Here is a 15,045-nt window from a genome sequence, read left to right on the forward strand (position 1 = left end):
AGATCACTTTATTGGCCATATACAATTTCTTGTATTAGGAATTTGCCTTTTCGTGTACCCCAACTTGCTCTCCATGAGACACACAGACAGGGAGAGAAGCTGGGGGTCAGAGCGAAGGGTCAGCCATTTATACGGCGCCCCTGGAGCAGTTGAGGTTAAGGGCCTTGGTCATGGACCCAACGGAGTAGGATTCCTCTGCCGGCCACGGGATTCGAACTGGCAACTTTCCAGCCACAGGCGCAGATCCTGAGCCACAGAGCCACCACTCTGCCCCCAAACGTTTGGTGATGGAAGGCAGCTATACTCCCCAATATACCACCAACGCACACTGTTCAATGTGCAACATGTTCGATGACTATTGCATTAAAATGACTAATTAAATGTTTTAATTTTCCTTGTTATTACGTTATCGAATACGGTGGCTTGAAAATGTGACGAAAGTGCGTTACCTTTATGTTCTGTTCCTGTCACAGTTAAGTGCCCCGGCACCTTGTGATTTACAAATTAAGTACTGGCTGTGGTGCCTCTAACATACAAAGGTTAAGTGGTTCAAAGGAGGGTGATTGGAGGAGTCTGTGTACACTTCTTTGTTCTCCCCTGTGTGCGGTCCCAAGGTTCATAGCCATGAGCGAGGTTTGGAACCTACACAGCTGCCAGGCAGTTTGGATCCAGTATTCTTAGTTTATTTTAAGGGTCATTTATTTATTTTAAATAAACAACCAATGCTTATGCAAGGCCATATCTTTCTTAGGATTTAGCAACATGTATTCTAAGTCCTGTAAAACTGCCATGCCAGCCTCCCTGAGCTCCTCAGGGCACATTTCCAATTTAAATTTTATCTTTCAAAAGAAGCCTCGCCCAAAACACACTTTACTTTTTCCATGGATTCAGTGCCATACAGGACTTAGCTGCAGCACTAACAAGAAACACAGGGTGGTTTGGCCCTTGGGCTACAGTCTTCATCTGGCAGGAATCCTTCGAAGGAGGGATGGGTTTGAGTAATTGGAGATGTAAAGAAGGTGTAATTATGTTGAGGTCCACCTGGTTAGAGAATCAATTCAAAGGTATAAAGAAACAAGGGTGAATTCTTAGAAAATATAGTCGAAGTCTGCCATACTGCTGCCTTCAAATATTTCATCATAAAACGTTCCTTATCATTTATTAATTTGAAGTGCAACATGAATTAAACTTATAGGTATTCTTTGTCAATAAGTCTGAAACACTTTCAATAAATAATTGAGGGCAGAAATAAAATGCAGACCACACTGTGGTGTGACATTTGAGCATCAAAGCTGTTATGCCTTAAATTCTTTATAGGAAGAAATTTTAGTTCAGCTCAGAGAAGTTTCACAGACCATAAGCCTATTAAATTAATGTCTAGTAAAATACTTCTGGGGAGAATTGTCTGCCACAGCCAGTAGGCATATAGATTATATAAACGTTTTGCTGCTTTAAATACGACACTACGACTAAATCATTTAAAAATAAATCTCCATTCATCTGACAAGTAGCTTTAACACAACTGTCATCTGAAAAGAAAACATCTATTCTTTTATGTAATCTAGGAGCCTACTTACTCACAGGGAAAAAAATGGTGGGACCTTGAGTCATGAATAATCTCGTTATCCTCAGTGCTACTGAGAGGACAATGTATTCATTTTTACTGTGAGCATGTATTCATTGGCAGACATTTCTAGTGAGATTCAGAGAGAATATTTTTTTCCTTCTTTTTGTTCAATTCTGTATCGTCTGATTCTAAGCTGCTTGAGATCATAAAGTACTGGCTACAGTATTTGACTGAACAGTGTGCTCAATTTAATTTGTTGTAAGTGCACCAGTCATGTGGTCATTTTTAAGATCAGATAAAATATGAGTTTCAAATAATGTTTCTAAGTGATATTTGTAAAGAACAGAAATGACATTTTATTTCTATTTTTCCGTTAGAGATGGCAGAAAATGAAAGCCAGCTCCTTCGGAATTTATATTTTCTTGAAAGGCATTGTGTGTGCATTTTGTGTTGTTGTTGTTGTTGTTGTGTAGAAGATGTGAATCTTGAAAAATCTTAGAATTCAGGCGATGACAAGCGATCATACGCATTGAGAAAGCTTTAAAGGGAACTTGACTTTGGGAAATTGTAGCGTACGACTGCTGAGATTCTAAATATGCTGATTGTGAGGATCTTAATTGTAAAATTGGAGAGTCTGTTCCTGTGGCAATCTTAGTCTGTAACCATAGTTGCATCCATTCTTTTTGTGGAGGGATATCGTGAGGGCTGCTTTAGGGAGCTATTTACAGTTATTGGTAATAGAACACCTGAAGAAGTGTTGTATAAGTTTGTTGCTGCTGTATAAGTTTTTATCCTGGAATTTTCAACATTTTTCTGTGGGGAAATGTCCATTAAAGTGAACGTGTTAAAACATTTTTATGTCTAGGCCGAACTGAAAATTTTAACTGAGTATTTTGTTTTGGTTTTGTAGTGGAATTGGCTACAAAATGTAATACTGAAGTATTAATATACAGTATGTTATTTCTTCTGATATCAAGCTTCAACCGATCACTTTTGCAGAACATTTAGTATACAGATGCAGCCATCAAGAATGCGTGAGGTGTCAGTTGTTATACTGCAACAGGGTCTTTGTAGAGGCACCAGACCCTCACAAATAGCCAAACTCGTAAATAACCAAGTTCACCCCTACGCTGTCGCATAATGTGCTACAGTATATAGCATATATGGTTAAAAGACATAAGTAATAATTAAAGCACTAATACGTTGTCTTTTTTACATGTAAATTAGCTCAAGAACTTTCACATGCTAGTGTAATAGTTGTGAGTTTCTTTCACAGTACCTTGATATCTGCAATTGTTGCTTGATTTTTGAGGGCCTTTTTGGATATTTATATTAATTTGTGGCATTTGTTTTTTTAATTAAACATAGTTGAAAAAGCTGATATAAACACATTTTAGTGTCAATAGCCCGGTTTAATGATATTTATATTAATAAAAGGATATCTTTATTCAAACTGATGGTAGCAATTGACTTTTTCTTTTATTTAGCAGTTTTGTTCATTTATAAAGATACATTTTTAAAATATTGGACAAGTTTAACAGTGTAATGCTGTTGTAAAAACTACTTTTGAAAAGCAACGTTAACTTTAAGGTCCTCCTACTCATAGCTAAAGCACTGAATGGTATATGCTTATTGCATGAGTATAGTCTATCCCCGATTCAGGCCTTTTTACTCTGCAGAAAACCAGGAGAAAGGACATTACAGATTTTTTTGTGTATAGTATATTTTTATGTACACCTTGACGATGTAGTTCACTACTAAAATTAGGCTCTGCAGCTTTGTGTCAGCATCTTAGTGCTTCTTTAAAGACCTGTCAGTGACATTTGTTCTTCTTTGTATAGTTATTATTGTTGTTCAGGTCAACAATCTTTTCATTCTCAAAAGATCAACACTCTAAAGTGAAGGACGTATCCATATACATTCTGGTGTTTTTAGTTATATTAATACCATGGTTGGAGGAGCAGCTTCAGGAGAAAATTTAGCACTTGCTTGAACCTGATGAAAGTGGTATTATTCTTCTGCTAAACTGCTCTGAAGCTGCTCACTTCAGTTAAGTTAGAACATAACCCATATGAATGCATAACATCTAAACTACATGCGCATGGTTACAAACAGCAGAGAGGGGGGTAATTTGAAAAAGTGTGTATAAATAGAAAGTGCTTCTTTAAAATTCAAGCCTTTTCCATTGTCTAGGCATGCACACAAGGTGAAGACAAGCATGTAATCTACTGCACAACCCCCTCTCTGAAAGACCTGAAGCTTCTGCCTCCTGTGGTGACAAAGGTCTCTTTCATCTTTGATGGTTTTGCCACAAGACAGTTTGACTTACTGTACGTGGAAGATCCGAAATTTGAAGAATTCGAGAAACCGAAAATTACTTCAAGAGGCAACAAAAACATTTTGGAGATAAAAGTAAGTCATTTTATCATGTTGCTTGTACAGTATTAGCATTTCAGTGTTAATGTCATAATACTTTTAAAATAGTTCAGGTGGGTAGCTGCGTCAGCATGTGTAGGCTGCAAAGGAACAAGTAATGGGTTTATTCCATGCTGAAAAGAGAAGAAAGAAAACACAACGTTTTGGCCGTGGAGCCTTCACACCTGAAGAAGGCTCCACAGCTGAAATGTTGTGTTTTCTTTCTTCTCTTTTCGGCATGGAATAAACCTATTACTTATACTTTTAAAATGAAATACAGACTATTGCCTTCTCAAATATAGAACGTTTTTTTGTACTGATAAATGCTGTTATTTGAAGGCTGACAATGTAATTGTTGTATGGTTACTTATCTTGCACATTTCTTTGTAAAGGAAAAGTACCTCTTAAAAAGAGGACAAAAGGAATTTTATAGCAATCCAACCAACAGCAGCTGTGCATTGAGAGCAAGTGTATAAAATATCAGACGGGGCTTACATTTCCAAGCTCAGACTAGTGCCCAACAATGTCTCAGCCTTCTTAAGCCAAAGATTGCCTTTATATTACTCTAGAGGACAGGCCCGTTTGCTGTGCTGATAAGGCTCATTTAAAACAGCTCACAGGGGTCATAGAAACATTCTATCATGTCATGTACTTTGTCTTGAGCATATTACACTTTCTGGTAAATGTTGAAATTGATAGTTATGTTTGTCTGAACATTTCAGCCTTACTTATTTATTTTGTATCACACTTCAAAGGGGTTAAAATCTAAATGCTTTTTTCATTTTTATTTACAAATGCATAGATTCTGAACTGTTATGTTAGCAGCCCAGGCTTCTTTGCTGAAAACAAGAGAGTTTTGTACAGTATAAAAATCAATTACACAACTAAAGCTTGCTTACTTCTGTGCTGAGAATAAATCCAGTACACAGAGACCTTGATATGCCTTAATAAATATTTGGTTTAGTGCTATTTGACTTTAGCGTTCTGTACATAGTTCTGCACTTAAAGGTCAGCGTGTTTTTACATGTTCAAGTTCCATTTGGTACATAGTGTTAGAAAACAGGTGCAGTCTAGAATTGTGTGTCTAATTTAAAAACATTTGACTGTTATGCATGGAATGTGATCCAGACTTATTGACCATGGTGCATTTAATCATTGTTTTCACACACTTTTACAGTGTTGAATTTCAGATTTTGCCATCACTAAATAGTTACTATGCATTATCCTGTAGTCATGTGTTCTTCTTCTGATAAAAAAAACAGGACACTTTAAAAAAAAAAGAAGAAAACTGGAAGGATAATAGGCTCCACGACGGCTGCCTTATTAGCAAAACTTTATTTTCAAATCATTTTCTCTGAAATAGAAGCAGTAGCAATTCCTACTTTTTTGAGAACAGATTTTTAGGTTAGCCTTTTTTCATTCTTAGGTACCCCAACTGGACAAAGTGGCTGTCCAAGGTGAAGTACTTAAAGTGAGCAACAGGAGCTGTGAGAATATCCATCTGTTGGGAAACACAATAGTGTGCACAGTTCCCATGGAGCTCCAGGCAGGCAACAATGAACTTGAAGTGGAGGTAAGAAACTCTCCTCACTAGTTCGCAACTTGTCAGATTTCCAGAATTCTGGAATCAATGGGCCATTGTTAATTCAGAGCTTTATGTGCATTTTTTTTCTTTACTACATTAATATTGGTGTTGAAGTTACAATATACAAAAAAGGCCCTTTTTTATTACAGATGCTGACCAAATATATTGTAGTTAAAACACTGATGATGAACTTGCTGTATTGAGTTGTTTAGACTGCAATTTGGAAAACCAAAGCACAAGAAAGTATCACTTTTTTAATGATCTACAATTATTTGTTTTACCCCAATTTGGAATAGCAATAGCCAATAGTATTTTTTTTGTGTACATCTCGGCTTAAAAAACCCATGACCGCACACGGGGAAGAAGGAGAAAGCGTAGCCAAGACTTCTCCAACCGATGCCCTTTCACACTGCTTGTTTTTTTTAGCACATCACAGGCAGCACAGCTCTGTACTTTAGTTTCGGGTGCTGAATTAAAGAGAGGATCAAATGTGCAACAGCACTGCAAGCCTACAAGGGCTGGGGAGGCCGCAGGTGCTTTGCAAGAGCCAAGAGAGCCCAGCCGAAATAATCCCACCATGCCCTTGGCTGCGTTCAACCAATTGAGAGCTGCCACTGGGAGAATCCTGGTCACAGTTGGCTAGTGACATGAGCCAACTTCAAATTTCTGATTCCAAACTACTCTCACACAAGCAGCTTTACCAATTGAGCCCCATGGGAGGCCAATTTAACACTATAATTCTGTCATTTGAATATGTTTTCAGCCTTATCAAAGACTGGCGAGGCTTGTCGGGTTCTGAGTTAAGAGCTTGTTGTGGAGTGCATGCCTTCATTAAGCAACCTGAAACAGTCATAGGAAATCCTTTAAAAGGGGCAGTTTAGTTCACAGTTGCACCTGCTGCAGAGTGATGCTAAGTACCCTCACCTTAAACATAAAACACTTATGTGCCACCAGGGTCAATGTTCTAGCAGGCAACAGCCTCTATGCTAGGCATAAATTTTAACCAGCCAGACCTTCTGACATTAGCTCTATTGGTAATCTGTTCAGATCTTAACAAGGTTTTCTTTTATATGAGATAACGTATTACAATATATTTTATCAAATCTTATCTTTGTTGTGCATTCTGCTTCATGGCGAATATAATTCAGGCATCAGTGTCACTTTAGAGATTGAACTGACAGTAGATTCAATTTGCTGTGAAGAATTTCATTTTCCAGGTTTTATGTGCACATAACCTTTTACCTTCAGAGATCTGCTTCTGTAACATGTCATGATGGGGGGGGAAACACTTTTTTCTTTAAATGCAACGTTTTTTCCTTAACTTCCGATTGAAGAGTTTTGTGTGTGTGTTTCCTGTATTTTTTTATATTTAGTGGAAGCAAGCAATGTCATCCGTTGTCCTTGGGAAAGTAATGCTTGCCCAGGAGCAGGACTATACTGGGCTTATAGGAGGTGTGACTTCAGTAAGCATCCTGCTCCTTGTGGTGTTGGGTCTCTTCATGTGGATGAGGAAAAAGAAGCATATTGAAGGTAAAATATGAGACTTTGGGACTTATCACCTGTTTTTAAATGATTTTCTTGGCATTGATATACAGTAGGTCCATATATTATGGTAATATGGTAATACAGTATATGTAAATGAGTCATTATTTGCATCCTGGAGTTTATAACGTGTACTCAAAAAAGTATATATACTGTACATAATACAATTATATACTATATATATACTGTACAAAAAGGCATACAATTAGAATAATCAGTGTAGAGTGAGACATTAAAAATGTGACAAATTCTGTTGGTTCTGTATTTGAATCATTTTTAATATTTCTTTGCATATAATGTATACTGTCGTGTATGTGGTTGAAGGCAGTTACATATTTTTTAAATGTGTTCTCAATCATACTGTATTAGAAATGCATTTAGTGGCTGATTCAACTTGAGTTAAATAATGTAGCCATATTTAAACAACGCTACAGTATGTTACACATGGAGCCTTGGAAGAGACGCATATTGTGATTAACTTCATCCTGACGTGTTAATGAAAGTGATGCATTTCAAATAGTTTTGTTTTAGTTTTGCATGTCCGGCCTACTGTGGCAGAACATTTTGTTTTATATTTGCAAGCGGGGTCTCGGAAATCATCATCCATTCTGTTGGTTCGGCACCGAAACAGTCATTTCTTGCAAGAAAGTGTTCTAAATAAATCAGAAAGCTTGAATGCAATGTGAAAAATGTCATTTTGTGTAAACCGCCTCGTTTCCTTTCTGTCTGATTGTAGATTTAGATGAGGGAATGGTTTGGTATAACGGGAGATCCCATACTCCACATTTGGAAATGTTGGCTAATGCAAGGAGTGTCAGCCCAACAAATGAAATGGTTTCCCATGAATCTGTTGATTACAGAACTACTTTGCTTGAGGGTATGGTATTGTTTTATTACTGCGTGCTCTTGAATGTGCATGAAATTTGTCAGTACAGTAGTTCACCATTCCCCTTCTCTCTTTTTTTTATTCTGTGGAATATTTTTAAAAAGAAGGAAACATTGCAATTATTAGGAGACTTGATCATATCGTGGGTATTTTTTTATGTAACATGTTTTTCATTAATCACATTGTTTCTTAAAAAGCAAGATGGTAATCATGTTTTTTCTGACACCGCTGGCAATTGTATTCTAGATCAGAGTCAGACTCTGTCCCAGACTGAGTCCTGCAGGCTGCCCTCGTACCCGCACTCAGACATGTCCCCGATTCTGTCCAGCGGAGAGACGGATCTAGCCACCCCTCTGCTTCCTTCCTCTGTTCACATCGACATTAGCAGCCTCAACCCCGAGCTCCTGAAGGAAGTTCAGCACGTGGTCATAGCCCGGGATGACCTTCTCCTGCACCTTAATGAAGTCATAGGAAGAGGCAAGTGCCATAAACTATTCCTGCAGTCCTAGTGACACTTGACACACAGAAAGGGGTATTGTCTTATTTTAAAAAAAATCTCATTACACTACTACCCAGACCCTAGGAGAAAGTAGTTTAGGGGCTGCCGCCTTGAGTCAGAAAAAAAACAAAATGTAAAGAAATTTGTTAATAATTAAGTTTTCTGCTCCTGACTCGGACTTTTGTCGTGGGTTTATTTCTTAGGATTTCAGCTTGTGTCCCTGGAACTGTTGCTTTCCCAAATTGATTTAAATTGTTTATACTTGACCAAAAAATTGCTTACATGGTGTTACTAAGTGGTGGTACCTGACATTTCATTTGACCTTCAGATGTGAACATCAAGAAATCTGTTCTCTCTGTATTAACAAAAGCAGTCTTCTTCTGCCTCCTGCTGCAATTAAAAAATACAAATGTGTAAAGGTTCATATCTGAAGGTATTTGGATGATATGTTGTTCACATTTCAATTTCCTATCCCAGTATTGAGCTTTTGAACTATGCGACTTGTTAATCCTGACCCACTGTCGTCTGGAAGAATGTGATAGGAAATGAGCCAAATAATTATTACATTTCTCATTATCGGTGTGCATGAAGATTTTTAGTTGCTATATAAAAAGGTCCCAATATGCCAGCTGTGTGCACAACATGTTATGTTGTCCTGTGTTAAAGTTTCAGTTGAAAACTCAGAAGCATGTAATGTTTTTTTAGAATTAAAAAGAATGCCATACTGTAGCTCTTCCTTCTATTTCAGCATTATAAAATATATATTCTTTACAAGATGTGGACAGGGAAATTAGCTCTAGTCTTTTGATGTCAGTTTTCGTTATTGTTCGATATGCTGCTTTGATGGTATAACCCATAACAGCTCATGCTGTTATAAGAACAGAAAATGTATTTTCAAACTGGGTAATGTTGGCCTTTTTTGTCTTTTTGGGAAACAGGGCACTTTGGATGTGTTTTTCATGGAACTCTATTGGATAAAGAGGGCCTGAAACTTCATTGTGCAGTAAAATCTCTTAACAGTAAGTAACAGATTGAAAAATGTTCATATTTATAGCAGAGCTGAAATTGATTAGTCTATACACAATCCCCATGGCTAATGTATTTAAATTTTCTTTAATTGTGCGTGGTGGTGCTTGTGGAGAAAAAAAGCGAGCTGCATGACAAATGTCCTATTTTCCATGGATATTACATTATGCTTTATTATAATTATATAACATGCCACTTCTAGCACTAGGATTTATGTTGCCATTTTTCTTGGATGGTGCTTCATAAAGCAAATAGTTTAGTTTTGTCTGTGGGCTTTAAACTGGCATGCCTTCCCTTCTATCCTTTATTATTATTTCTCCATGTTAGAAGATATTGCAATTCATCTGTATTTTTAACTATTGAAAAGGTGTTTTTTTATTTGTAGTTTACTTTCTATGTTGATCTTATGTCCAAATAAAAATATATATTTTCAGCTCACATGGATTTTTATAAATAAAGATACGATATACTTTAAAAAGGTCATAGAATAGACGTGACACGATTTTCAACTTGAGGCAAAAGAAGAATTAGGGTGGAAAGCAGTTTGTTATGTCTGTTTTGAGTGGTGTATCTGCATAGTGTTTAGTATAAAATGTGCCACTTGTTGAAGTGTTAATACAGTAATCATACCTGGTTACGTAAATAAGGCCATAATATTGTTTTGCTGTTTTTTATGTTTGCCTCATATGAAGATTGTTTTGTTAGTAGTTTTGAATGCATCTCCATTTTCGTGCTGCTTGTGACATTTTTCTAGTTGTCATGCAGTGAAATATTAACACCTACAGTTCACCGAAATTGTTTTCTATGCAGGATTAACACATTAAGGCTAGGATGTAAAAAATAGAATCACTTTTTATTTACTATATGGACATTTCAATAATGTAGTTGTCTTTTTGCACAAAGCTTCATGAAGACATATCAGATTAAGGACAAAATGCAGCATGGAGCTGATTTAATTAATTACCAGAATTACTGGTCTTTTGTCTGCTGAAGGTTCCTTTTCTAGAGGAGGGAAATAATTTGGTTGCTTTTTGTGGATTTTACAGATAAGAAGGGATCAATTTTGTTTTTGCTTTGTCTTGATAAGGAATTACAGACATTGAGGAAGTTTCTCAGTTTCTCAAAGAAGGAATCATCATGAAAGATTTCAGCCATCCTAATGTTCTCTCACTGCTGGGCATCTGTCTTCCAAGTGAAGGGTCTCCTTTAGTTGTATTGCCCTACATGAAACATGGTGACCTTAGGAACTTCATCAGGGATGAGAGTCATGTAAGTACAGTCCATTGTAAAACTAAAAAGCGGTTTGGAAAAGAATCAATATATGAATATTGAGCTATGAAATAGACATATCACAAAAATTTTATAAAAGTAATAGATATATAGATTGTGGATATTGATTAATTTGCTTGGTGTTTTTTTTCTTGATTGACTGCCACATGTTCAACTGCGATCTGCTGGAATAGCTTTGACCACTTTTGCTTTTTGTATGAGCTCTAAATTGCTAGAAGCAGAAGCTAATTACATGAAAAGTAAAAGAAAGGAATGAAACACTCAATATTTCAGCGGATGAGCCTCATTCCGATCTGCATGGAATTAACCCCTCCTTGTTCCATTGCATCTCGCGCACTGAAGCAGCTCTCCGTTCTAACCTTTAAACACTAAATTGATTGGGCTCAGGAGATGAGGTCATTTAACTTGGTGAATATCGAATGTGGTGAAAATCAAGAAAGGAAACTACAGCAAGAAAACAATATACCCATCTGCCGGAGCACCTTCTTGGCTGGTTTAATGGCTGCCATTTGTAAAGGCTCATCCTGATATGAGCTCATGTGACAACAGCTTTCTTATGAAATGAGAATGTGACAGATCTACAGTACCATTGATGCCCTAGTCATCAGAATTTGACACATGAGAGGTGGCTGTTCTGCCCATATAGCCCATTTGATAATAAATAGTTAATTGAACCATTGGATCTCATTCCAGCTGTTTCTTGAAATTAGCTTCAACAACATGACTGGGTAGATTGTTCCATATTCCCACAACCCTCTGGGCAAAGAAGTGTTCTCTGTTTAAAATGCACTTGCACACAGTTTACCGTTTCACTGTTCGTTATGAAGATATCCAATGATGGGTTGACTTTGTCGGTGCATATTTTGAATACTTGTATCAGATCCCCTCCTTGTCTCCTCTGTTCAAGGCTCCTTTGTACAGTATATGTGCCCACTGACATTCTCTTAAGCCCCAGAATGTATATGGCTGCTATTCACTTAATTCTTCTCTGAAATCCAAAAAAGTAATGTCTTTTCTGTAACATGGTGACCACAATTGTACACAGTACTCTAGTGGGGCCTTATGAGTGCATTATGCAATTTTAATATACCATCCATTGATTCCGATTCTACACTTTTAACCATATATCCTTGCATGAAATGCCTGATTTAGTTCTGTTCTCCAGTTCTTTGCCAAGTTGCTTGAATGTGTTCTGGATATTAGCTGTGCTGTTTATCCCAATGTCATTTGTGCCCACATGGACGACAACAACTGGCAACTGACCTAGCTTGGAGCCTGTTGGCTCAGTGGACCAAATCAGTCACTTTAGCTCCAGGGTGACAGCAAACCGTTTCTCGTCTCACAGTCTCTTGAGACCCTTGATTGTAGTTTTGTGGTCAGAACTGGAGGTGTCCTGGCCTTGAACTCCCATGTCTGATTCCAGGTTCTAGAGAGGGCAAATTTGTGTGCTCATGTGATGCTGTGTTGTATTGCTTAAATCGTATCGAACACTTGTGGAATGAGTTGGGATGATGTGATGTGTGGCATTTATAATAGATTATAGATTTATCATAGATAAAGGAACAGACACATGCTGTACTTGTCCAGGCTCATTTGAGAGGAATGAGATGGAATGTTATAAAATGGTATCGGTCTAATGGTGGTCACAGATCAGTGCTGTTGATGATAAATGTAAACATGGAGAATAAAGTCACCTACATCATATCTAAATTTCTAGAAATCACCCATGCTAATGTATTACATAAAATTAAATAAAATATTGAGTATATAAATCCTGATATATAAAAAGTAGTTTACATTTTAAGGTGGGGGAGGTGTTGTGTTGTATTTGAGTTAAATAAAAAAGATTGTCATATTCTTGATAAGTGTGAAACTGTGAATTTGTTGCAGTTACAAAAAAAAAAGTTTTCATTTGAACAGTGACTTGTTTTTCCATTATGGTTTTTATTTGTTAATTTGCAATGTTTTACAGAACCCAACGGTCAAGGATCTCATGGGGTTTGGGCTTCAGATAGCAAAAGGCATGGAATATCTTGCCAGCAAAAAGTTTGTGCATAGGGATCTAGCCGCCAGGAACTGTATGTAAGTATGTCATTTCAAATAGAAAGGTTAGGAGGGAAAAAAAACTTTACCAGTTGAATTTGTAGTTTTGGTAATTTAGAGTTTTATCTAGTTGTTTTTGAATGCGAATACAAAATTCTACATTATACTATTTAGATACAATTCTCTTGACTTTAATACCTTTCCTCCTGTTCAGGTCTTTTTTTAGCTCTCATGAGCATAAAACCTCATTATTTCACAGCAAATGCAGTATATAAGAGAATATGTGAATGCTAGACCTCACTGTAATAACATCTGAAAGAAGATCAAAGACTTTAATTATACAGTTCACTCAGAATCAACAGCTGTTCCCTTTTTTATCACTTGTTAATCCTGTTTCCTTTTACTCTGCGTGGTGTTTTTCCTTTGTGTGTATTTCTGCTTCCCTTGGAGCATGTCTGTCACGTAGAGTCAACAGTTTTTATCTGTTTCGTTCCTAGGCTAGACGAAAACTACACAGTTAAAGTTGCTGATTTCGGTCTTGCGAGAGATGTCTATGATAAAGAATACTACAGTGTACACAACAAAAGTGGGGTCAAATTACCTGTGAAGTGGATGGCATTGGAGAGCTTACAGACTCACAAATTTACGACAAAGTCTGATGTGGTATGTGCAGCAGTTCTTATGCTTTCATTTCAAATTTTGTCTTATTCTAATGCATTTAGTCTTTATTTCCTGCGTTTAGTAAAGCATTTTAATAATGCTGAAATTATACTTTATCCTAAAGTATAGGTTGCAGTTATTTTCTTAGACACATTTTAATGTAGAGACACAATAACCTTAGGATGTAATGCTTCAATCAAATCCAAATAAAGCCAAATATGGATTTCACCTTATCAATACGTTTAGGTACATTAACAGCTGAGCTAATAGAACACTAATTAGTGTTCTGGTTCTGTACTTGTATTGTGAGGTTAAATTATTTATAAATAATTCTAAATAATGAAATGCCAAGTTTGTAAATGTTGTGAGAAAGACTAAAAAGCCCTTGTTATACAACCCTTGTTTTACTCAACCTGATGCTGCTATAGCTAATACCATTATATCTCCCACGAAAAAAAGATTACTTTATTATGAGGCATCTATGTAAATCCCTTTTGAATGTATATTAAACATTTATAAAACATTTTAACTATACCAATTTTCCGTGTATAGTGCCGTTACTTAACAACTTAATATTCTAACCATATTTAAGCAGGGGCACATCCTCTCCAAAAATATATTGATCCAAAGCTGAATATTTTCATTCACAAATAATCCATTCCTTAACCCCAGGAGGCGAAGGATAGGAGTCAAAGAGCTTGTGCAAAATTCATTTTTGAGTGAATTAACAGCTGGTTTGCATTTTGTTTATTAGGTGGCAGGAAGAAGTAATAAGTTATCAATAAAACTATGTTAACTCTGGAGCAGTTTAATTATTAGTGAGACATGAATGCTTGTATGTGGCTGACATACTATGAGAGTTTTACCTCTAGGTCTGAAAGAACCTAGATTCCAATGGTATGTGAAACGTTATGTAATGCTGAGAACAGTACTTTATACATGAGCAGTGAGTCACTTCTTCAGCTTACTGCACAAATACTAGTTTATTGTTAAACTATTGGATTAGGTTCCATGAACCCAATCATGTTTATCTGTGTATGCCCTAAGCTTCCCAGAAATGACCATGAATGTTTTATTTTGAAGTAAATGTCATTGCTGGTGCAGTTTCTGACCCTTACTACTTCAAAAACAAGGATCTATTATTTATTCACATATGAGAATGATTTTTCTTTTTTTTCTTTTATTTTGGACACATGCAGTGGTCTTTTGGAGTGCTTCTGTGGGAGCTGATGACCAGAGGAGCCCCTCCTTATTCAGACATCAACTCCTTCGACATCACTGTCTTCTTACTTCAGGGCAGAAGGCTGCTGCAGCCAGAGTTCTGCCCTGACTCACTGTAAGTATGTCTTCTGCAGGGGAGATAGGATGGGCCAGTGTTGTGTGCCTTTCCTGCTTGGAATGTACTGAGAAATGTGTGATTGAAATGAGGAAATCAAGTACTTTAGGTGTACTGCAGGCAATAAATGGAGGCGTTTACATTTTGACAAAGAGTTTAGGAATTTAGCACACGTTAATCTTATGACACCATCAGC

At 36.8% G+C, this 15,045-nt stretch overlaps 1 protein-coding gene across 1 annotated transcript in view; it reads left to right on the plus strand.

Moving 5' to 3' along the window:
* Positions 1-15,045, plus strand: part of met (MET proto-oncogene, receptor tyrosine kinase) — a 45,335-nt gene that overhangs the window by 28,262 nt on the left and 2,028 nt on the right. Inside the window, exons 11-20 of the mRNA XM_088924140.1 lie at positions 3,761-3,979; positions 5,409-5,555; positions 6,941-7,097; positions 7,846-7,986; positions 8,242-8,472; positions 9,433-9,513; positions 10,608-10,789; positions 12,783-12,892; positions 13,351-13,516; positions 14,713-14,849. Of these exons, the coding sequence (XP_088780266.1) occupies positions 3,761-3,979; positions 5,409-5,555; positions 6,941-7,097; positions 7,846-7,986; positions 8,242-8,472; positions 9,433-9,513; positions 10,608-10,789; positions 12,783-12,892; positions 13,351-13,516; positions 14,713-14,849 (1,571 nt within the window). The remainder of the gene's footprint in view (positions 1-3,760; positions 3,980-5,408; positions 5,556-6,940; positions 7,098-7,845; positions 7,987-8,241; positions 8,473-9,432; positions 9,514-10,607; positions 10,790-12,782; positions 12,893-13,350; positions 13,517-14,712; positions 14,850-15,045) is intronic.

This window comes from Atractosteus spatula, chromosome 8, assembly GCF_055471065.1.
Source record: "Atractosteus spatula isolate fAtrSpa1 chromosome 8, fAtrSpa1.hap1, whole genome shotgun sequence".
In the NCBI taxonomy this organism is placed as follows: domain Eukaryota; kingdom Metazoa; phylum Chordata; class Actinopteri; order Semionotiformes; family Lepisosteidae; genus Atractosteus; species Atractosteus spatula.